The following is a 23,670-nucleotide window of genomic DNA, read 5'->3' on the forward strand; positions in this document are numbered from 1 at the left end:
TATTTTTTATCTGGCAAGTCATGTTAAAATGACAAAAAAGTACAAAATAAATTAATTTTAAAATAAAAATCTGAAAATTCTTTGCTAAAAAAGTAGCAACAATTTTTTCTTTTTTTTTTATATTACCTAATTACAATTACTTAATTCATACAATATTATTACATATAATTTTAGTTAAAACACACATTCAAATATTGACATAATCTCAAAGATTTATTCTGTAAACCGACCAAGTCTCACTGTCTCAACACATGAATGGCATGTTTAGTATACTAAAAACAATGTATTACATGCCATCCATGTGTTGAGACAGTGTAATATGTGTGTTTTAACTAAAAATATATATATTTCAGGAATTATAATATATATTATATCATAAATTATTTGAGTAATATTGTAGAAATTAAGTAATTGTAATAAGGTAATATTGTATGCAGAAATGAAGTAAAGTTTACTAAATTAAAGGATTGATTCAGCAAAAATAAATGAAGTAAAGTTTACTAAAAGAAAGGATTGATTCAGCAAAAATAAATTAAGTAAAGTTTACTAAAAGAAAGGATTGATTCAGTAAAAATAAATGAAGTAAAGTTTACTTAAAGAAAGGATTGATTCAGTAAAAATAAATGAAGTAAAGTTTACTAAAAGAAAGGATTGATTCAGTAAAAATAAATTAAGTAAAGTTTACTAAAAGAAAGGATTGATTCAGTAAAAATAAATGAAGTAAAGTTTACTAAAAGAAAGGATTGATTCAGTAAAAATAAATTAAGTAAAGTTTACTAAAAGAAAGGATTGATTCAGTAAAAATAAATGAAGTAAAGTTTACTAAAAGAAAGGATTGACTGAATTTCAGTTCACTTATTTACTCTGTGTAACATTTAAGTCTTGAAATCAAGTTAAAGTTACTTAAATTTACTTAAAAATGCAGAAAGTTGCAAAACTTAAAAAACGTACATTTTACGCATCACTTTTTTCAGTGTAAGACGACTAAGATCAACTGGCAGAGAGAGCAATAATTTAAAAACCGTATAATAAGATTGGACATCCTGCCTTGTGTTAAATATACGTCTGTTCACAGAGGCAGCAGCACTCCTGACATTTTAGCCAACATGTATAATAATATTCTCAAAAACAAACATCTCTAAATGTTTCTGATGAACAGAAAAGCCTTCATTATGCAGTCCCAGGTTCTTAAAACAGCAGTAACTCTCCCACTCAGACTATGAAAAGGCATGTGCGTAGGTCAGGGGCAGAGCATGCTAAGAAAAGCAGCACAAATTAGTGACCTATGCCCTGAAGAAAGCCCTGCTTTAGCCAAACGCTATCTTTTCTGAAGCTCTGGAATCTGAACTCGACCAATACTGGTTATCTGGGAGTCTCTGAGGGTCTATATGAGAACCCTGGCTTAAGGAATTAGGAAACCCAAATTTCCATATATATAAGGAAGCCATATATTTTGGCTCCAAACCAACTTCTAATACTCAGCTTCTGAAAAACAACAAAAATATGGGCCATCTGGTAGTTTCTGGAGGTCAGTTTGAGAACATTTCAATTAAAAACCCAAATTCCTATACAAAAAGCCATATTTTTGCTCCAAATCAATATCAGATGCTCCAAAATGCAGCAAAAATATGAGCCATCAGAGAGTCCCTGAGGGTCAGTTTGAAAATCCTTGGTTTGGGGAATCCAAATTTCCAAGGAAGCCATATATTTTTGCTCCAAACCAACTTCTGATACTCTAAAAAACAGCAAAATAATGAGCCATCTATACGTTTCTGGGGGTCAGTTTAAGAACTTTTGTTTTAAACCCCCAAATTCCCCAATAAAAAGATACATTTTGCTCCAAATCAACTTCTGATACTCTGAAAAACAGTAAAAATGTGGGTCCCTGAGGGTTGGTTTGAGAACTTTTGCTTTGGAAAACCCAAATTACCAAATAAGCCACATTTCTGCTTCAAACTCAACTTTCAGTACTCTGAAAAAGAAGCAAAAATATGAGCCACCAGGGAGTCTCTGAGGGTCAGTTTGAGAATTTTTGCATTAGGAAACCCAAATTTCCAGAGAAGCCACATATTTCAGCTTCAAACCAACTTCTGATACTCTGAAAAACAGGTCAGATTGAGAATCTTTCGCTTTGGGCAATCCAAATGACCAAATAAGCCACATTTCTGCTCCAAACTCAACTTTTAATACTCTGAAAAAGAAGCAAAAATATGAGCCATCAGGGAGTCCCTGAGGGTCGGTTTGAGAACCCTTGCTTTGGGGAACCCAAATTTCCAGAGAAGCCACATTCCTGCTCCAGAACAACTTCTGATACTCAGCTTCTGAAAAACTGCACAAATATGAGCCATCTGGACGTTTCTGGGGGTCAGTTTGAGAATGTTTGTTTAAAACCCCAAATTCCCCAATAAAAAGCCACATTTTGCTCCAAACCATCTTCTGATACTCTAAAAAACAGCAAAAATTAGGGTCCCTGAGGGTTAGTTTGAGAACCCTTGCTTTAGGAAACCCAAATTACCATAGAAAAAGCCATATTTGTGCGCCATACCAACTCCTGATACTCCAAAATGCAGTAAAAATATGAGCCATCTGGGAGTTCCTGGAGGTCAGTTTGAGAACTTTGCTTGGGAACCCAAATTTCAAAACAAGCCACATTTTAAAGCCACTTTAAAAAGAAAGCAAAAATATGAGCCAGCTGGGAGTTCCCAAAATTCTAAGTAAGACTGAGACTGATTAAGATCCTTATTCCTAAAATAAGGAATTTTACAAAAATCTTACACTTACACAAAGCATAGCAGAACAAAACTTCTCATCAGGAAAAAAATTATTTATTAATTTATTGCCTTGAAATTAAATAAGTGCAGCAAAATATCTGTGTAAAAATATCAGTAGTATCAAATATCAGCAAAAATCACTGATTACACAATGCTTAGTAAGGCAAAAAATAAGATTTACTGCCTTAGACGAGTTAATTTCACTTGGTAAAAGCTAAATATCTGTGTGATGTTCTCACTCAGTGTACTGAAACAGTGTAAAGGCTCCTGGAGGAACGTTCCTGCAGGACCAGAGGACAGTGATCTGTCTCTTATTTCTCACACATCTCCGGCCAAGTTCCATGATTTCGTCTTGGCACTCTCTCCAAATAGGTCAAAGAAGCCTTTTCTGAACAAAATAGTGAAAAACAACCCCAATTAAAAGCCAAAATGAACATGATAAGATCAAATTCTCCGTATTATTAATAACTTTCAGTACAAAGACCAGAATGCAGTCAGTAGGATAATGATATCAGTCGGTGGAATTAGTCACTCTGAGAGGTTTAAAGGCTTTATATATGAAGTTAATATCATGTTTAAAAGGCAGAGGTGTTAAACACAAAGAATGTGAAAAGCACCAGAATAACCTGTTCCAATTACCTGCTTATATTAATAGAGACTCAGTCACTGGATACACTTTCAAATAGATCAGGCTATACTGATACTTGGCCATGAATACATGCAAAGTGAGGGCAAAGTGAGGGCAGTGAGGGCAACCGCCCACCTCCCTCATGTCTTATAGTTTTAAAATAAACATTACTAATGTGACCTGTACAGATATAACCCATTTTATCTTATTTTAGACAGAATAACAACCCACATGTTCACATGTTGATTCAAACTAATGACACTTAATTATCTTAATATGTTTTAATGTGTTTCTATTTATGCATATGTAATTCCTACAGCTTAAACACACTTGATCTCTTCATTTATACCTAAATTAAAATGTTCTTACACTAAACTGTACTACACCAAATTCACTTGTACTTTTAAAAAGAAATAGACGACAACTTAAAAAGTGAAGTACTTACTTCTAAGTTTTAGCTCCACCTTAAATGCTGACACTTTAATCACATAATTACACTAATAGCTGCTTTTTCCATGTTATTTGTCATTACACCTTAAATAGTAAAGCAGCTACATGTGTCTGGATGAAAAGCTACAAACTTGAGAATAAAAAGCAAAAAACAGCAACCTCTGCTTATTTATCGTGCTATATATTTTGGAACTAGTGTTTACCAGCTGCTTATTAGATTATTCTCTTCCACCTTAAATAGTGAAATGCAAGCGCTACAACTTGTTTTTTTTATAGCAATTCCACCTTAAATTCTGCACCTGTATTGTTAAATGCATTTAGCAAAAACAGCTATGTTGGCTTCTTTGTCTTCTATTCCACCTTAAGTGCTACAGATGTTCTAGAACTAGTGTTTACCAGCTGCTTATTAGATTTTCTCTTCAACTTTAAATAGTAAAGAATTTCAATTAAAGTGCCACAATTTGGTTTCTTACTGTTAGAACTATTCCACCTTAAATTATACACATGCATTGTTAAATACACTCACCAATAAATATCTATATTGGCTTCCTTATTTTCTATTCCACCTTAAGTGCTACAGCTGTTCTAGAACTAGTGTTTAACAGCTGCTTATTAGATTATTCTGTTCCATCTTAAATTGTAAAGGAGTTAAATTCAACGTGGTTTCTTACTGTTATAGCTGTTACACCTTACAGTATACACCTGCATTGTCAAAGGCATTCAGGAAATACAGCTATGTTGGCTACTTTATCTTCCAGTCCACCTTAAGTAATCCAGATATTCTAGAACTAGTGTTTACCAGCTGTTTATTAGAATTTCTGTTCCACCTTAAATAGTAAAGAATTTCAATTCAAGTGCCACAATTGGGTTTCTTACTGTTATAGCTATTCCACCTTAAATAATACACATGCATTGTCAAATGCATTGAGCAAAAATGTCTTCTATTCCACCTTAAGTGCTCTAGCTGTTCTAGAACTAGTGTTCACCAGCTGCTTAACATATTGTTCTATTCCACCTTTAAACAGTAAATGAGTTAATTGATAAGTGATACAACTTGGTTTCTTACTGTTATAGCTATTCCACCTTAAATTCTGCACCTGCATTGTTACAGCAAAAACATGGAACTAGTATTCACCATCTTAAAAGATATTTTGTTCCACCATTCCACCTTAAACAGTGAAGAAGTTAAATTCAAGTGCTACAACTTGGTTTCTTACTGTTATAGCAATTCCACCTTAAATTCTGCACCTACATCATTAAATGCATTCAGCAAAAAAACAGCTATGTTGGCTTCTTTATCTTCTATTCCACCTTAAGTGCTACAGTTATTCTAGAACTAGTGTTCACCAGCTGCTTATTAAACAGTGAATTACTGTTACAGTAATTCCACCTTAAATGCTACACCTGCATTGATAAATGCATTCAGCAATTAGTATTCACCGTCTTAAAATGTATTATGGTCCACTGCTCCACCTTAAATAGTGAATAAGTTCAATCCAAGTGCTACAACTTGGTTTCTTACTTTCATGGTAATTCCACCTTAAATTCTGCACCTACATTGTTAAATCCAGCAAAAACATAGAATTAGTATTCACCATCTTAAAATATATTTTGTTCCCTTGTTCCACCTTAAATAGTGAAAGAGATTGTTTTTACTGTTATAGCAATTCCACCTTAAATTCTGCACCTACTGTACAGCTATGTTGGCTTCTTTATCTTCTATTCCACCTTAAGTGCTACAGATATTCTATAACTAGTGTGCAACAGTTGCTTATTAGATTTTTCTGTTCCACCTTAAATAGTGCTACAACTTGGTTTCTTGTTGTTGTAGCTATTCCACCTTAAATTCTAGCTCTAGTTAAATTCATTAGGGTGGAATAAAACCAGCGATATTTTCAAATTCTGAGAGCACACAACTTTAAAATATGTTTAATTGGCCTAAAAGTTTTCCTACAAAGTGTGAAGAATAAAAAACAGCACTTTCTAAACATTTCCACAAAAAAAGCGAATGCATTGGTCTGTAACACTGCCAAAACTTTAATAAAGTGTAAAAATATGTGTTTTAATAAAGCAGAAAGCTGTTATTTAACAGGAGGAATAGTGCGTATAAGAAAGATGGCGCTCTGCAGTCATTACTCCCGTTATGTTTAGTCTGCAAGAGAGAGGAGCCTCAAGACTGAATCAACATACGACTGAGCCAAAAATATCATTCCCAAATATGGCGGGAAGAAAAACGGAGCTGCTAAACTCGCTGGACTGTCTTGTCCAAAACATAGGAAGGCCTGCAAATGGTAAAAAGGACCTACAGCTATAATACAGATAAAATGTTCTTAAACAGGATCAAAGCAGCCATTCTTTTTAATCTAGTAATCTCTTATATGGAAGGGTATCATTTCAAAAAAATTCAATAGCAGACAATAAATACATGCCTTAGAATAATATAATATATATGGTTAATGCAAAAACCTATATAAATCCTGTGAAATAAAATTTGTGTAGTTTCACTATACCAGATACCTGCATTTAATCCAAAGAATATACAGTCATATGAAAAAGTTTGGGCACCCCTATTAATCTAAATCATTTTTACTTCTAAATATTTGGGTGTTTGCAACAGACATTTCAGTTTGATATATCTAATAACTGATGGACACAGTAATATTTCAGGATTGAAATGAGGTTTATTGTGCAATATGCATTAAATCAAAATTTGACCGGTGCAAAAGTATGGGCACCCTTATCATTTTATTGATTTGAATACTCCTGACTACGTTTTACTGACTTACTGAAGCACTAAATTGGTTTGGTAACCTCATTGAGCTTTGAACTTCATAGCCAGGTGTATCCAATCATGAGAAAAAGGTATTTAAGGTGGCCAATTGCAAGTTGTTCTCCTATTTGAATCTCCTCTGAAGAGTGGCATCATGGGCTCATCAAAACAACTCTCAAATGATCTAAAAACAAAGATTGTTCAACATAGTTGTTCAGGGGAAGGACACAAAAAGTTGTGTCAGAGATTTAACCTGTCAGTTTCCACTGTGAGGAACATAGTAAGGAATGGAAGAGCACAGGGACAGTTCTTGTTAAGCCCAGAAGTGGCAGGCCAAGAAAAATATCAGAAAGGCAGAGAAGAAGAATGGTGAGAACAGTCAAGGACAATCCACAGACCACCTCCAAAGAGCTGCAGCATCATCTTGCTGCAGATGGTGTCACTGTGCATCGCTCAACAATACAGCGCACTTTACACAAGGAGAAGCTGTATGGGGAGAGTGATGCGAAAGAAGCCATTTCTGCAAGCACTCCACAAACAGAGTCCATTGAGGTGTGCTTTTGCAAAAAAAAAATGCAAATACACTGTTCTCATTTTTTCCCATTATATATCTACTAGAGACATATTATATCTGTCCAGTATAATTTATTTTACTTTAATCCTGGATATATGGAGATATTTGGAGTGTATTATTAATATTAGCATCATGATTGATCATTCTGGATCATTGATTTCTTTTATAAATCTGATAAAATTCTTGTATTTTTTTAATATCTCAGTAAGGGGTGTGCCATATCATATCATATCGTATGCAATAATAAAATTTAATTTTCATTTTGTTGTAGTAGCGTATTCTTTAAATATATGTATTTTTTTAATACAGTGTTTCGTCATATCGCTAAGAGTATCGTTATCACAAAAATGCTATGAAATATTGTGATATTATTTTAGGGTCATATCGCCCACCTCTATAATCATCAAAAAAGCAGCAGCAGCAGCAGATACTGTACGTATGTTTACTGTGCTCTCAGTGAAGTCCGGGCTTGTCTTGGGTTTGTCACAGGCTTATAAAGAGCGAGGAACTTCCACTAACAGAAGAAACAAGTTTTCTTTTCAGAACAAGCGTATATTATTACGCCACATCCAGCTCTGCCTCATTACCCAAACCGAATAAACCCCAGCCAGTTCTTTATGACTCGCTCTTTGGCAAAAACGTGCAGAGTCTGTGCCATGCAGCTCTTACATAAAACTCCTGCTTTTATCTTTCTAATAAGATGCTAAATATGCTCTGCACTAATATGGTCATAAACAGTGATAATGACTCAGTGGTCTGACGCAACATCTACTCTTATCCTTTCCAACCAGAGCTAGAGTCTGAAAAAAAAAAAAGAATTTAGGCTGAATAAAGTAAGACTTTCAGACTTTTCTTTGATTTTACCAAATTATAAAACCTAAATAAAAAATATAATCAAGAGGAAGATGGATGATCACAAGCCATCAAACCACCAAACTGAACTGCTTGAATTTTTGCACCAGGAGTGAAGCAGCATAAAGTTATCCAAAAGCAGTGTGTAAGACTGGTGGAGGAGAACATGATGCCAAGATGCATGAAAAAAAACATGATTAAAAACCACCAAAGTGTTATTCCACCAAATATTGATTTCTGAACTCTTAAAACTTTATGAATATGAACTTGTTTTTTCTTTGCATTATTTGAGGTCTGAAAGCTCTGCTTCTTTTTTGTTATTTCAGCCGTTTCTCATTTTCTGTAAATAAATGCTCTAAATGAGAATATTTTTATTTGTAATTTGGGAGAAATGTTGTCTGTAGTTTATAGAATAAAACAACAATGTTCATTTTACTCAAACATAAATCTATAAATAGCAAAATCAGAGAAACTGATTCGGTTTGCTTTTGCTGTTTTTGCAGCTATAGCTGCACAGCTGCACCAAGAGATGTGTGTGTGGGTACGGGAGAGAAGCACGTAGCGCTAATGCTAATGCTAATGCTAATGCGTAAAAGCAAAAAGACGCATGAATTCCGATTTGACCGTTTACATTCATGTTGCACGTCAATGAATCAGATATGTATCTGATTTAGGACCACATATGAAAGTGACTCAAACCTGATTAAAAAAAAAAAAACGGATTTGGCATGTTTACACAGCCATGAAAAAAAATCTGATTTGGCCACATTAAGCAAAAAAAACGGATTTGAGTCACTTCAGCCTGGTAATGTGAACACGAACATGAACCCTGGTGTGGAAACGACAATGAAATTGCCATGCTTTTTTTTTTTTTGGAAAGTGGGCGTGGCAGAAGAAGGTAATCCAGTTGTTTTATGGTAAAGACAAGTATTGCTATTACAAAAGGACCTAAAAAAACTAGGGGTCGGCGATATGGCCCTAAAATAATAACACGATATTTCGTGGTATTTTCGCGATGTCGATACTCTTGGCAATATGACAAAACACTTTTTGAAAAACTATTTTAGAAATACACTATACACTGCAAGAAAAAAAATATATTTTCTTGTTACACACAATACAATACTGCACAGCTCTAACTGAGATATTAAAAAGTCATGATATTAATAATAATACACTCCAAATATCTCCATATATTCAGGATTAAAGTAAAATAAATAATACTGGACAGATATAATCTGTCTCTAGTAGATATATAATGGGAAACGGGATGTGTGATACGGCACAGTATTTTAGGGTACAATATTGTTCACGATATTTAAACATTTTGACGATTTTATCGTGTACGATAAAGTATGGCACACCCCTACTGGAAACCAAACAGTCCAATCAGTCAAATCTCTGTCTCAGTGCCTCCTGAACAGCTTGCTGTGCTCCATTATATCTGATGTCATCATCAGTAAGTAAGGAGTAACTAGAATGTAAATCCAATAACGCCATATTTGCGTAATGTCTCTGAAATCAATAGCATTTACTCCTTTAGTGCTCCATTATCCGATACTGCTGATCGATTGTCCGGCAATCTCATGCAAAATGGATAAAGACAAGGCACTTCTGCTTTAAACCGGACAAAAATCTAATGAAATATTTACATTTATAAAGAGTTCTGTACCAGCTGTGCCAGCACACTGCAGGTATAAGGTGATGGGCATGGGTGTGCCATACTGTATCATACCTCTCACCTTACATCATAGCTGCCTTAAAATAATATCACAATATTTCAGGGTATTTTTGCGATAGCAATCTAATAATTTTTGGCAATATTAAAAAAGTTTCACAATCAGTAGAAAAAAATATGAAAACAAACGTTTATCTGTTTAATAAACCATAACTTACCAAGCCCCTCCCTTTGTATAATTTATAATAGCGCAAGAAAATACAAAATAATATGAAAATAAAGTAATGTAAAAACAAAGATCTACAAGAAAACTACAGTGCAGCATATTTATGCATGCATAAAAACTGCAACTAAACAATTAAAAGCAAATAAATAGCAAAACAAATACAAAATAGATCTGCTTTCAATAATATTATAATATAGTAATATGAAGCTTTTTTAATCATGTCTGAATTTTGGCGATTATTATTGGGTTCGATACGATATGCTGCACCCAAATCCTGGACGATAGGAAAATTAAAACCAGTATGCATTTTTCACATACTGCCATACTGCTAGAGGCTAAAGAAGCAGATACAGCTAACGCTAGCCAGTTAGCATAACAAGCTAACACACTGGAGTGATGGTAGGTCAGGTCTGTGGAGTCAAACGCACTGTTCTGCTTAAAGAAACATGAGAACAACACTTTATCTGAGGAGCACCTGCTGCTGTTTCTTACTGTATGAGTATTTTTATGAGTCCAAGTAAAATAGAAAAACAACAGCAAACAGCAATTATTCACTCAGAAAAGAGACACAATAGACTCACAGCTCTGAAAAAAGTTGCTCTTGTCCCATAGACAAGCCCAGAACCAGTCCTGAGTACAGAATCATTTATCTTTCGCAAGAAATAAAACTCCCTAAAGCTCTGGATACGAGATGCAAAAAAAAGCTTCAAGAGCAGTAACTATAACCCTGATTAAATATATGGTAATACTGTAGCTTGAAGAATCATTTTAATGCACACTGAACTGAATGTATTAACTGGAAATTGATATTAAACTTGTGTCTAACTTGTGCAACTTCTCTTTTGAACATTTGAAAATTTAGCATTTTAGGTTTATTCATAGTGTTTATGGAGCTATTTAAAATATCGAGTTTTGTAAAGGAAGCCTTGTTAAAGTTGTTAAAGGCGTATCTCTTTTTAAGGTCTATTTATTAAATTCTTCAGCTGTTTTTCCGCTAATAAAGTCTGATTTCTTCATATATTGTTTAATTTTGTGGGACAAAGTAAACCCTTTACTAATCAAAGCCTTAATTTAAAGCCTTAATGTTTTATATTACATATGTGCTCCTAACAGTACAAAGTAAAAGTCAAAATCCTATATAAAAGCAAAGACATGCAATAAAAAAATAAATACATACATAAATACAATAAAAGAAATACAGCGATGTACCATAAAACAGTTAGAATCTTGAAAAATACTGTGACATACATTTTTGGTCACAAGCTCTCCCCTAATCTACTAAAATAATCTAATTTTACAATCAAACCCCAAGCAGAAATGCTGCAGTACTCTCAGTGCAGTCCCTGATCTACTGGATCTACAGACCGGAGGACAGAAGACGGATTTTTCTCGGTTCTGTGGAGCTCAGCGTTACGTTAAATGATTCGCACAGACATGAGCTAATCCACTGCAGCAGCCTGACTCAGCTCCATCACCGACCACAACATGATGCAAAGAAAGAGATATGAGCAACTCTGAGTGAAAAAAGAGCCAAACAAAATACATCACTTTGCTATAGGACTGCAGCTATTACTCAACATATTTGTAAAAATGTACCAGCCTGTAAAGTGGGCCAGCCTGTATCTTGCTCTTTGTTTTAACAGTGCTCAAATTTCATAATAAAAGTCCATATAAAAGCCATATTTACTACACCACCTGTGATAAACTATGATACATGGTTACATACGTCTAGACGTCTGCTACTCATTATTAATACTGAGCATTAATACTATTTATACTGTGCTAACAAAGACTGCTATTTTAGGGCAATATACACTAGTTGGACATGATAATAAAACACAGTGGATCAACACCAGCAGATGTCTCACATGACTCTCCAAACCATCACTGATCATCAGTAAATTTTACATTTCATTTAGAGTAAATCAAGGGATCAGAGTCTGGAGGAAGAGTGGAGAGACACACAGTCCAAACTGCTCGATGTCTATTGTGAAGTTTCCACCAATCAGTGATGATTTGGAGTTTTATGGTTTAAATGCGGATTTCATTTTTCAGCAGGACTTGGCACACTGCCCACACTGCCAAAAGTACCAATTGCTCTTACAGTATATAATGTTCCAATTTTCTGAGACACTGATTTTTGGGTTTTCATTGGCTGTAATCCATAATACTCAACGATAAAAGAAATAAAAGCTTATAATAGATCACTCTGTGTTTAATACATCTATATAATATATGAGTTTCACATTTTTAATTGAATTACTGACTGTCAATCTCAATTTAATTTAAATTATTTAATTTAATTATATTATTTTGATTATATGGGATTAAGCTTAAGTTACACACTTGTGTTTCATGGGGTATTATTATATATTATTATATTATATATTTTATTTACTACGGCAACTTATATTAAGGCAGAGACTGTACAGCCAATGTGAAGATGTTAAAAACAAGGTATAACATGCATTATTATTGCATGGCTATTATTGCATGTGTATATGAATGTATGTATGTGTGTATATGTATGCGTAAATGTGCATGTAGGCGTCTGTATGTATGTATTTATGCAATTATTATTTTCTTATAATTTTGTTTGTAATTTGAAGGGAAATTACTATATATAATCCCTTATGGGCTTTCTCACTTTTCTTGCACGTACTTTTTTCTCACTTCTGTAATATGCTGTAATTGCTTCCTTCTTTAACATATGTGTGCAAATAAAAAAATCTATATATTTTATAAGACTAATTTCTTAAAAATCGATCTGGTTTCAATGATATTATAATATAGTGATATGAAGCTTTTTTAATCATGTCCGAATTTTGGCAATTATTATTGGGTTCGATACGATTTGGTGCACCCAAGTCCTGGACGATGGGAAATTTAAAACCAGTGTGCATTTTTTACATACTGCCCTACTGCTAGAGGCTAAAGAAGCAGATACAGCTAACGCTAGCCAGTTTGCATTTAAGCAATAGAACACGAGAGGGAGTGTGTTATCGCGAAATAACATCACGGCTGTGATTTGGTTGCAGGCACGAGCCGAAGGCGAGTACAGTAGATCATCACAGCCGTGATGTTATTTGTGATGTTATACGACCTCGAGTGTTCTATTGCTTTTATACAACAGTTTCTTTTTTTACTAAATATATAAAGAAAATAAATCAAAGAACTTTAAGGAATTCAGTTTGAATATGCTTTAATATGGACTGAGCCTTCCGCCAAAAAGTAGTTCCACCACAACTTAACTACATACAGTGTATGGTTCAGGCAGACTAACACCACGAAAGTTAGCTTGAAAGCAAAATTGGGAATAAGTGAAGATGGTAACGTCAGGAGCGTGAAATAACGCTAATACTCTCCTCTCCTGCTCTGTGGAGTCGTCTTCAGGTGAAAGCCGCGAATTTTAGCAATTCTGCTTATTTTCCTGGGTGGTGTTGGTTTTAGCTAGCTGGCCGGACTGTGGTTAGGTTAGCGTAGCTTGCTTTAGCTCAGCATTAACTTAGCTTAGCCTAGCCTGGCTGGTTAGCGTTCTGGCTGTAAGACGGCATTAACCGAGCGATTTTCATTCCCTTTTTTTCCACGAAAGACGAGCCAGTGCTGCGGGCGAGCATGCCGCGGCTGAGCGCTAGCCTGTGCTAAGCTAACGCTGCTTGCGGGTGTCCTGTGTATATACGCCGTTACTCGGCAACGCGTCGGCGGAGAGATACAAGTTTAGTGTGAGAAGGCTGTGATGTTATCACGAAATATCATCACTTCTCAACCAATCAGATTGTGAGGTCGGAACTAACTGTTGTATAAAACAAGCTAACACACTGGAGTGACAGTAGGTCAGCTCTGTGGAGTCAAACGCTTGGTCCTGCTTAAGGAAACATAAGAACAACACTTTATCTGAGGAGCACCTGCTGCTGTTCCTTACTGTATAAGAGTCCAAGTAAAATAGAAAAACAACAGCAAACAGCATTTATTTCCTCAGAAAAGAGACGCAATAGACTCAGAGCTCTGAAAAAAAGTTCCTCTCGTCTCAGAGACGAGACCAGAACCAGTCCTGAGTACAGAATCATTTATCTATCGCAAGAAATAAAACTCCCAAAAACTTTGGATCAAGGTTGAAAAAAACTTTAAGCGCAGTTAACTATAGCCCTGTTTAAATATAGAATAATAATGTAGGTTGAAGGATAACTTTAATGCACACCGAACTGAATTTAATTGTTAACTGGAGAAAGAAAGGAAATTGTGGCTGATTTAAATACTTTAATGCCTCTAAGGGATTCAATAATAGCATACTGTATTGTAAATTTATATTATATTTGTGTCTAACTTGTGCAACCTCTCTTTTGAACATTTAAAAATTGAGCATTTTAGGTTTATTTATAGTGTTTATGCAGCTGTTTAAAATATGTTTGTATCCTTCTTTCACATATGTGTGCAAATAAAAAAATATATATATTTTATAAGACTAATTTCTAAGGAGTGGTCCTTCTTGTACTCTTTGTTTAGGTCTCTGTATGGGGACCCCAGCAGCGGTTGGACTGGTGGTTCCAGAGTAAAGGATGATACGCTCACCGTCTCCTCGCATCCCCGCATCCCATGAACAGGCATAATTTGTTACCATAGCAACGCTCTCTCCTCACTACAGTGTGTGTGTGTATATGGCTGCTCTCTCAGCAGGCGAGACAGACCGGCTCAGGCTAATTTGTGTTTCTAGGTGGGGCTGGAGGCCCGCGGAGACCCCCGTCTCCCGTCACTCCCACCCCCACATGCCCTTTGTTTAGCCTGCATCATCCCTCAGAGCGCTGCGCCTGAACTCCAGACTACATGAGTCAGTGTTTACCCAGCAATAAAGCCCGGCTTTAGCCCGCAGCACTGCGATTGCTAAATGTTTGTGATGAAATTAAACAAATATTGCCTTTATTTGTATTAGTATGATGGATTACGCTACTTTTGGGAACAAAGGGTCATTATTATCATCATTACCATCATCATCATTATCACTCCACTCAAAAAGAGTGGAGAAAAAGCAGCTTTCTGTTTTTATGCGCCAAAAATCTGCAAACAATTACATAATAATAAATTTTAATAAATATTAAGCAACTTTTGTTACTACTTTTAAGAAAAAGCTAAAAACATATCTTTTTACATTAGTTTTTAATAAGGCCGTATTCTTAATTTTCTATCGTTCATTTAGATCCTTCTTATTATATATATATTATAACTGTTTTATTATTTGGTTCTGATACTATTTTTCCTTATTATTATCTTATTTATTTTTATTTTATATCTTATTTTTATCTGTCTGGTTTTGACTGTATTATAATTTTCATGCATCTGCTTTTGAGTTTTATATTTTATTAATGTTCATTTCATTTATTTTACTTTATTTTATTATTTTTTTAAATGTCTTGCTTGCTTGTGTGCTATGTCTTACTCTCTTTCTCTCCATGTAAAGCACTTTCAGCTGCATTTTTATGTATAAAAGTGCTATATAAATTACGTTTATTATGATTATTATTATTACTATTATTATTATTATTATTATTATTATTACCAGAAATACAACAATGACAAGGACATATATAGGTTAAATCTTCTAATATAGGCCAAGATAATTAGACTATAAATTATCAAATAATTAGGCCTGTCATTATAGTTACGCTATTGTGCAATTTAATCATTTTAGACTTTTTATAATATATGAAATATATAAGAATATATAAAATTTTATATAAATAAGGACGACCCAGTAAGAATTTATCTCTTATTTAGGATATTAAAAGTATTTTTATATTCTAATTCCAATGTCTGAATATTTTTAAGTCATTGTACAACTTACCATAAAATTGGCACAATTAATCCTAATGAGCCTAAATTATTTCTGGGACAATATATTGTCCAAAATAGGTCTGTCTTAATAATTACGTTATTAACTTATCATACAGTATATGGAATTAGCTTCAATAATTTTTAAGACCATTAAAATAAACGAGGTGTAGTTTATGCTTTATTTATCATTTATTTTGTTTAGGATATTTAAACATGTTATTACTCGCTTATTACTAATTTGTTTTATATAATTTGTATTTTATTTATTTAGGATAATTATCTATTAAACAGCATTGCTATTTAAAAAGAGCACAAATGCATCAGGCTCTTATGGTATAAATATATCAGTGGTGTAATATGACAATAATCTATTTTATAACATTTATATCTGGGACAATATATTGTCCAAAGAGAAACTGTTATGGTGACAGGCCTTTAGGTTATATATGATATACAGCTTTGGAAGAAAAATAAGAGTCCACTTTTAAAATGATGAGTTTCTTTGATTTTACCAAATTGAAAACTCTGGAGTATAATCAAGAGGAAGATGGATGATCACAAACCATCAAACCACCAAACTGAACTGCTTGAATTTTTGCACCAGGAGTAAAGCAGCATAAAGTTATCCAAAAGCAGTGTGTAAGACTGGTGGAGGAGAACATGATGCCAAGAAGCATGAAAAAAACTGTGATTAAAAACCACCAGGGTTATTCCACCAAATATTGATTATTTCTGAACACTTAAAACTTCTTTATGAATATGAACTTGTTTTCTTTGCATTATGAGGTCTGAAAACTCTTTTTATGTGGAATTTGGGAGAAATGTTGTCTGTAGTTTATAGAATAAAACAACAATGTTAATTTTACTCAAATATACTGTATACCTATAAATAGCAAAATCAGAGAAACTTATTCAGAAACTGAAGTGGTCTATTAATTTTGTCCAGAGCAGTATATAATATAATACAAGATTAAGATAATTAGGCTATCAATGATACTATAAGTAATCACAGGTTATATTAAGAACACCCATTGATGGCTTTATACATTTATCACTTGTGTCACACAGAGTTAAGCAGTCAAAACAAAGACTTGCTTTCTAGGAATGCTGCCTAGAAGATGCCTAGAAGATTGTGGAAGATACAGCAATTATCTATCCTTCAGTTTGTGGTGTTGTAAGGACAATAACTCAGCTAAATGCTTGTATCTAGTAGTGAACTGACCTTACCATATGGTTGCCTATGGTTCCTTATTGATTAAGATACAGATACATTTATCTGACTTTGAGATAGTGAGGGCATCAAGTCAACATGCTTTGCGTTTCAGACACAGCCATAAACCACATATGGTCGCTGTCCAATGAAAAACATGCATCTCCAAAACAGCAACTTCACAGGAGAGAGATAAACCTTTCTTAACTTTCAATTAAGGTCAATATTAAGAGAGATTTTAAAGAATTTCTATTGGTTCATTTTTTCCTTGTACACAGATGATATACATTTCTCACTGGGAGGAGAGTAGCTCAGCACAACAAACCAAAGCAAATACGCAACAGTAATCACACTGAATAACAATCTCACTCACCTGGGAAGGAATGTGGGTTGGGTGACCCTCTCTTCAGGCACTTGGAACACAGGATATGTACAGAATAATGCAGCCCAGGCCATTCCTGCAGGAGAACATTCAGCTCCTCCAGAAGGGGGGTTATAGCTTGCCAAGCTGTCCAGATATTTGGCAAAGATGCATGGCTAGAGATGGCGAGTGTCTCCGGCTGCAGTCTGTTCCGTGAGGGCCTGTAGCTCACCATCACAGGCACTTTCCCCCTGTAAGCGAAGATGTAATGCCTCCCATCAGAGCGCTGCACCACGTGGTTGTTGATCTGCACACTGTAGCGTGTAAACAGCCCAGGAGGGATGAGAAATGGAAAGCTGTACTCTATCTGCAGCTGTTCTACAGAAAAGAACTGCCCTGGAATCAAAGAGCCCCCGTTCAGCCAGGGTTCTGCACAGGACTCCTCATTACTGACCAAACTGGGGAACCTGTACATGACAGTGGCCCCGTTCAGTGGCTTGCTGCGAGGTTTATTGATGCAGTAGCAAACCCCCATCTTCTCCAGCAGCTCCATGATGAGGTGCAAGTCCTGCTGGGTCTGAACGAGAGGTCTGAGGAGCAGGCGGATGATGTTGGACGGCAGAAGGCCATGCAACAGGAAGCCTTCCACGTGATGTTGCATTTGAGATGCAGAGGCGGCAGCATTATTCTCCACATCTCCACCGTCCTCCTCCAAGTGCAGCTTTTCCAGCATCGTTGCGAGGTCCTTCTGAAAGAAGACATTCAAGATGGCGATGAACCGTGGCAGATTATGGAAGACATATTCTTTTAAAGTGATGCTGTCCTCAAAGTACAGCAGCTTGCCACTCTCGTGCAGGTACGAGAGGGCACTCTGCAGGCGGTCCTCGGTCAGGCCTGCCTGGAGGCCCAACCTGGCCGAGTCCCACCAAGATAGCCACAGATCCTTTGGCTTAAAGTGGAGCTCTTCCAGCATCTGCCAAGACTTTGGCAGCACTCTGTGGAGATTAGGAAAGATCTGCCGGTGGTCAGCAACCGACATGAGCTTCTCTTTCAAGCGCTGGACATTTTTCTGTGCCTCCGTGCAGCTGACGCAAAACACCGGAGACAAAATCTGCAAACGATTGTTCAACATGTACTGCAGCTGGGCCTTCTTGCGTCTCAGGTTCTTGTCCGAGACGCCGTAAAAGAGTACGTGAGGGCTGGATGCCCGGACGTCGTAGCCCTGCTCCAGGGCCTGGTCCACCTGCACAGCAAGTGTATGTAGACAATCAATGTCTCTCTTCTCCTGCAGGGAGATCTGTCTGTGGATGTCCAAGCACTTCTCCTCCAGCTCCATTTCCTCACAAAGGTCAGTGTGGGTGCCCACAATGCACACCACAGCGTGGGGTACTTTAGCACTGAGCAGGTGAAGGAAATACCCCACGCTGGAGTAGAAGGTCCTGCACGTGTAGGCCTTTAAATTGACCACTAAAATGTACAGAGCTCCAGGTGAGAGGAAAAAGGGTTTGATGAGGTCATAGTTCTGCTTCCCTGATAAGTCGTACACGATGAACGTGAGACTGCGATGCAAGTCCGCTACCCAGTTGGTCACGTCTATTCCTCTATCACCAGGTATCGTCTTGGCGTCCAGCGCTTTGCTTACGATGCACTGCCTGAGCCTAGTTTTCCCTGCATTTTTCTGCCCCATCAGAACAAGCTTTAATCTTGGTTTAACAGCAGGTTGAGAGTGTGCGAGCTCCTTCTGATAGGCAGCAATATAAGGGATCCCCTTCATGCAGACCTCATACGGAGGCTGTATGAGAGGATTGTCCTTCACTTTCCAAATGTTGACTTTGGCGAGTTTACCGAAGTTGTCTGGGAGTATGGCTATTTGATTACCCTGTAAAACCAGCTCCTCCAGTTTCTCCAGCTCTACGATGGAGTCTGGAAGGAAGGTTATTCTATTGTTGTCCAGCCACAAGTTAGCGAGGTTAGACAGCAGGCCCACTTCTTCTGGAAGAAAAGACAACTGGTTTCGGCTCAAGTACAACTCCTCCAAGCGAGCGATTTTAAGAACGACCTGAGGGAAGTCTTCAAAGGAGTTGGACGAGAGATTCAGCATCTTTAGTCTTTGCAGTTTACCAAATGACTGCGGCAGGGCTGTGAGCAGGTTGTTGTCGAGCATCAAGCTCTCCAAATTCTGCAGGTCGCTGAACGTCTCGGGTAAGGAGACGATGTGGGTGCTGCTCAGCCAGAGTATTTTAATGGACTGGAGCATCATGATATTGCCCGGGAGACCTTCTAGCTTGTTGCCAGAGCAGTCAAGCTCCTCCAGGTCGCTCAGAGCCAGAACCTCTGGCGGGAAGTGCTGGAGCTTGTTATGGTCCACGTCAAGGGTCCGCAGCCTCCTGAGCTGGGAGAAGGACCTGGGGAAGTCGTGGAGCTCGTTGAAGCTGATGTCCAGCTCCTCCAAGCACTGCAGGGTGCCAATCTGCGAGGGGAGGTACTGGATCTTGTTATGGCTGATGCAGAGCTTTTTGAGGCCTTTCAGGAGGTCAATGTCCTCCGAGAAGTGCTTGAGGCAGTTGTGGCTGAGGTCCAGCTCGACCAGCTGGCTGAGCTGGAACACTGCAGAAGGTACAGCTGCAAACTTGTTCCTGCGGAGGATGAGGATGCGCAGCCTGGTCAGGGTGGATCCCAGTCCTTCTGGCAGCTCCTGCAGGGCGTTGTTGCCCAGGTTGAGCACCTCGATCTCCTTGATGTCTTCAGGGAGGGTGATGGTCTGGCTGTCGTTCTTGGTGCTGAGCGTGAGCTGCCTCAGGCTGCTCCTCAGCTTCCTGGAGCGCAGGGCTGCGTCCCTCCACAGCCTGGCCGTCTTTAGGTTCGCCTCGTTCTCAGCCATCCTGCGTGCCTTCTCATTGGGCACAGCCGCTTGAGGTTAGCCGGGCAGCGCGCTTCTGGACGTGTTCGTGGCCATTGTGCTCGCCTGGCGCACAGCCCAGCTCGGTCCTACAGTCCCGGGGGAGGTCAGCGTTCAGCAGCAGCAGAAGAGCGCGGAGGTGAACCCCACCTTCAGAGCAAAAAAACAGCCGGAGCGCAGAGAGGAACCGGGCGGAGGAGCTCCAGCAGCAGCAGCAGCAGCGGCGCGTCGCTCGTCCTCTCCCCCCGCGCCATCGACTGCAGCCCGGCTTCATCACGGGTGTGGCATGCGGCAGGCGCTGCTGGATGCTGCTCTCCACTCGTTTACTCTCCGTGTGTTTCTGTTTCCAGCAGCTGAAAAAGAAGGAGGAAAAAGAAGCAGCTCCTGCTGGATAATGGAGCAAAACAAAAGCAGCAGTAGCCTGAATACAGCTCTCTCTCTCTCAGCCACGCCCTCCTCCTCTCTTAGCCCCGCCCCTCCTCCCTCTATCTCTCCATAAGCCCCGCCTCCCTGCGTCAGATCACCTCGCCCACACCTTCCCTAAAGAAAAAAAACAATATTATAGTGATGTTTTTCCATTTTAAATGACAAAAGACATAATTTGTTACATTGGATCTATCTATCTATCTATCTATCTATCTATTTACTATCTATCTATCTATCTATCTATCTATCTATCTATCTATCTATCTATTTACTATCTATCTATCTATCTATCTATCTATTTCTTTTTTTATTTATTCCTATCTATCTATCTATCTATCTATCTATCTATCTATCTATCTATCTATCTATCTATCTATCTATCTATCTATCTATCTACAAATCTATCTATCTATCTATCTATCTATCTATCTATCTATCTATCTATCTATCTATCTATCTATCTATCTATCTATCTATCATACAGCTCTGAAAAAAAATAAGAGAACACTTCAGTTTCTGAATCAGTTTCTCTGATTTTGCTATTTATTGGTTTATGTTTGAGTAAAATGAACATTGTTGTTTTATTATTTATTTGCAAAAAATGAGAAATGTCTAAAATGACAAAAAAATGCGAAGAAAACAGTTCAGAAATCAATATTTGGTGGAATAACCCTGGTGGTTTTTAATCAGTTATTTTTTGTGCATCTTGGCATCATGTTCTCCTCCTCCACCAGTCTTACACACTGCTTTTGGATAACTTTATGCTGCTTTACTCCTGGTGCAAAAATTCAAGCAGTTCAGTTTGGTGGTTTGATGGTTTGTGATCATCCATCTTCCTCTTGATTATATTCCAGAGGATTTTTTATTTGTTAAAATCAAAGAAACTCAGCATTTTTAAGTGGTCTCTTATTTTTTTCCAGAGCTGTATATTTACAAAGAATTATTTGGAATTATTTATGGAATTCGATTTATTTTTGGTGTTGCTTCCACTTTAGAGCTGTGTGCACAATAAAGTATGTTAAAGAGTTAAATTGGTTAGTTGGAGAATGTGAGATTTTTTGTTTTGTTGTTGTTTATTTGTATTTATTTATTTTTCGATTTTCTTGCTTGTATTATGTTGGAAATTGGAAATTAATAAAAAGTTACAAGTGCACTGTGTAGCAAGGAAAAAAAAAACAATATCAGAGTGATATTTTTTATTTTATTTTAAGGTGGTCTCTAATGTTCTCGACCTCAAAGACATAATTTGTTACATTGAATTAAAAAAAATGCTGTTAACTTTTATTATATATTCTAGAAAAATTTGAACTTTTGGAAGGAATTAAGTTTTTATTTTTTTATTTTTTACTTCAAAGACACAATTTGTTACTTTGAATAAAAAATATATAATCTCTTGAAACTATAGATTTTTTTCTTTCTTTCTTTTTTTGTTGATAATAATAATGATTTGTATTTTACAGTCAAGCATGTGTTACATTTTTATTGTATTTATTAATTATATACTTCTTGGAGTAGGAAATAGCAGCATTCCCTTACCACACTTTAAACAAACTAAACGTTTTAAAAGGACAGCAGTTATTGTGCCAGTAATGCAATTCCCCTGGAGTCCAAAAGGGAAGCAGGGTCAGAAAATCTAAATAAGAATAATATTATTGAAGCTTATCTACTTCCCTGTAGATTCACAAACGAACCTTTGAGATGGACAGATGTCTCCATCTACTGGTCGCACTGGAGAGATAGAAAGAGTGTTTAAAAAAAGAGATATGTTGGATTACATTTGATTTTGGTCATCCTTAAATATACAACCATTATCTGTTTTATCAGCTCCACTTATCATATAGGACAATTTGTATTTCTATAATAATTAAAATAATATTTTTTCTCTGTATACTGCATTATTATCCTTCTTTCACCCTGTTCTTCAATACTCAGAACCCACAGATAGATAGACCACCACAGACGTACAGCTATTATTATTATTATTACTATTAATTGGCTAAATAAGAACAAAAGAGAACATCAAAAACTTTATTTTGGAGAACTGCATTCTTGTAAACGTCTTAGTGTCTTAGTGCACAGTTTGATGCTCATTGCTACCTTACACCCTGTCAACAGTCTATTTTCACGCCTTCCACTTACATTGTTTAAATAGCAACAGTGCTTCTGAATGTATCTACACTGATGGGCGTGTTGGTCTGGAAATGAGGTGTTTTCAGGTAGATTTCTGGTGTATTGCTATCTTAGCAATAAAAAACACAGGTGTCTAGACAGACACCATTTCATTGCTATTATGTACATATAGACACTGCAGTATCGAAATAGCAATCCATCTCAAAAAACGCACCTGGCTCTTAAAGGGAAAGGAATGAGGCATGCTGATTGGTTTTTATTTTTGGAGGAAAATAAGAAACACCACTGCTTTATTGGCATTTTGGCATTGGCATTCCCCTAACAAATGGGAACTAACTGTAAACAGTTGCAATAAAGCAAAAAAAACATTTAGTTTTAGTAAGTAAAAAAATATGTTTTTCCTTTTGTGTATTCATGCATGTATATATTTTTTATTGATTAAAAAAGGTATTTAAATGTAAACATGTAAAGAAATGTACCAAGTGGTGTATTGAATCCCACGTGGCTTTGATTCATAAAAGGAGCCTAAAATCAAACCTTAAATCAAACTCCACCCCCTAATTTTATTGGATGTAGACATGCTGTGACGTTATATTTCAAAAAGAACATAATTAAAAATAAAGGGATGGTGCAATAAACAAAAAAAGGTTAAAGAATCAGTACACGGCTTTTGTATGTTTTCAAGCCATGCAAGGTGTACTTTTCCTGTCGTTACGATAGCAAAGACACACTGACACTCTAAATCAAGCTGTATGGTTAAAGGCTCACCCAAACATTACTATAATTATTATAATAATAATTATTATATTAGTATATTCTGATCCTTTATAAGCTTTTTTCTAAGGAAAGTATTTGTAAGTATAGCCTTG

At 36.5% G+C, this 23,670-nt stretch overlaps 1 protein-coding gene across 1 annotated transcript in view; it reads right to left on the reverse strand.

Moving 5' to 3' along the window:
• Positions 1-20,697, reverse strand: part of mfhas1 (multifunctional ROCO family signaling regulator 1) — a 68,231-nt gene extending 47,534 nt beyond the window's left edge. The window contains exon 1 of the mRNA XM_022666493.2: positions 17,359-20,697. Within this exon, the coding sequence (XP_022522214.2) occupies positions 17,359-20,227 (2,869 nt within the window). The 5' untranslated portion in view covers positions 20,228-20,697. The remainder of the gene's footprint in view (positions 1-17,358) is intronic.
• Between the last annotated feature and the right edge of the window lie 2,973 nt (positions 20,698-23,670).

This window comes from Astyanax mexicanus, chromosome 17, assembly GCF_023375975.1.
Source record: "Astyanax mexicanus isolate ESR-SI-001 chromosome 17, AstMex3_surface, whole genome shotgun sequence".
Classification (NCBI taxonomy): Eukaryota; Metazoa; Chordata; class Actinopteri; order Characiformes; family Acestrorhamphidae; genus Astyanax; species Astyanax mexicanus.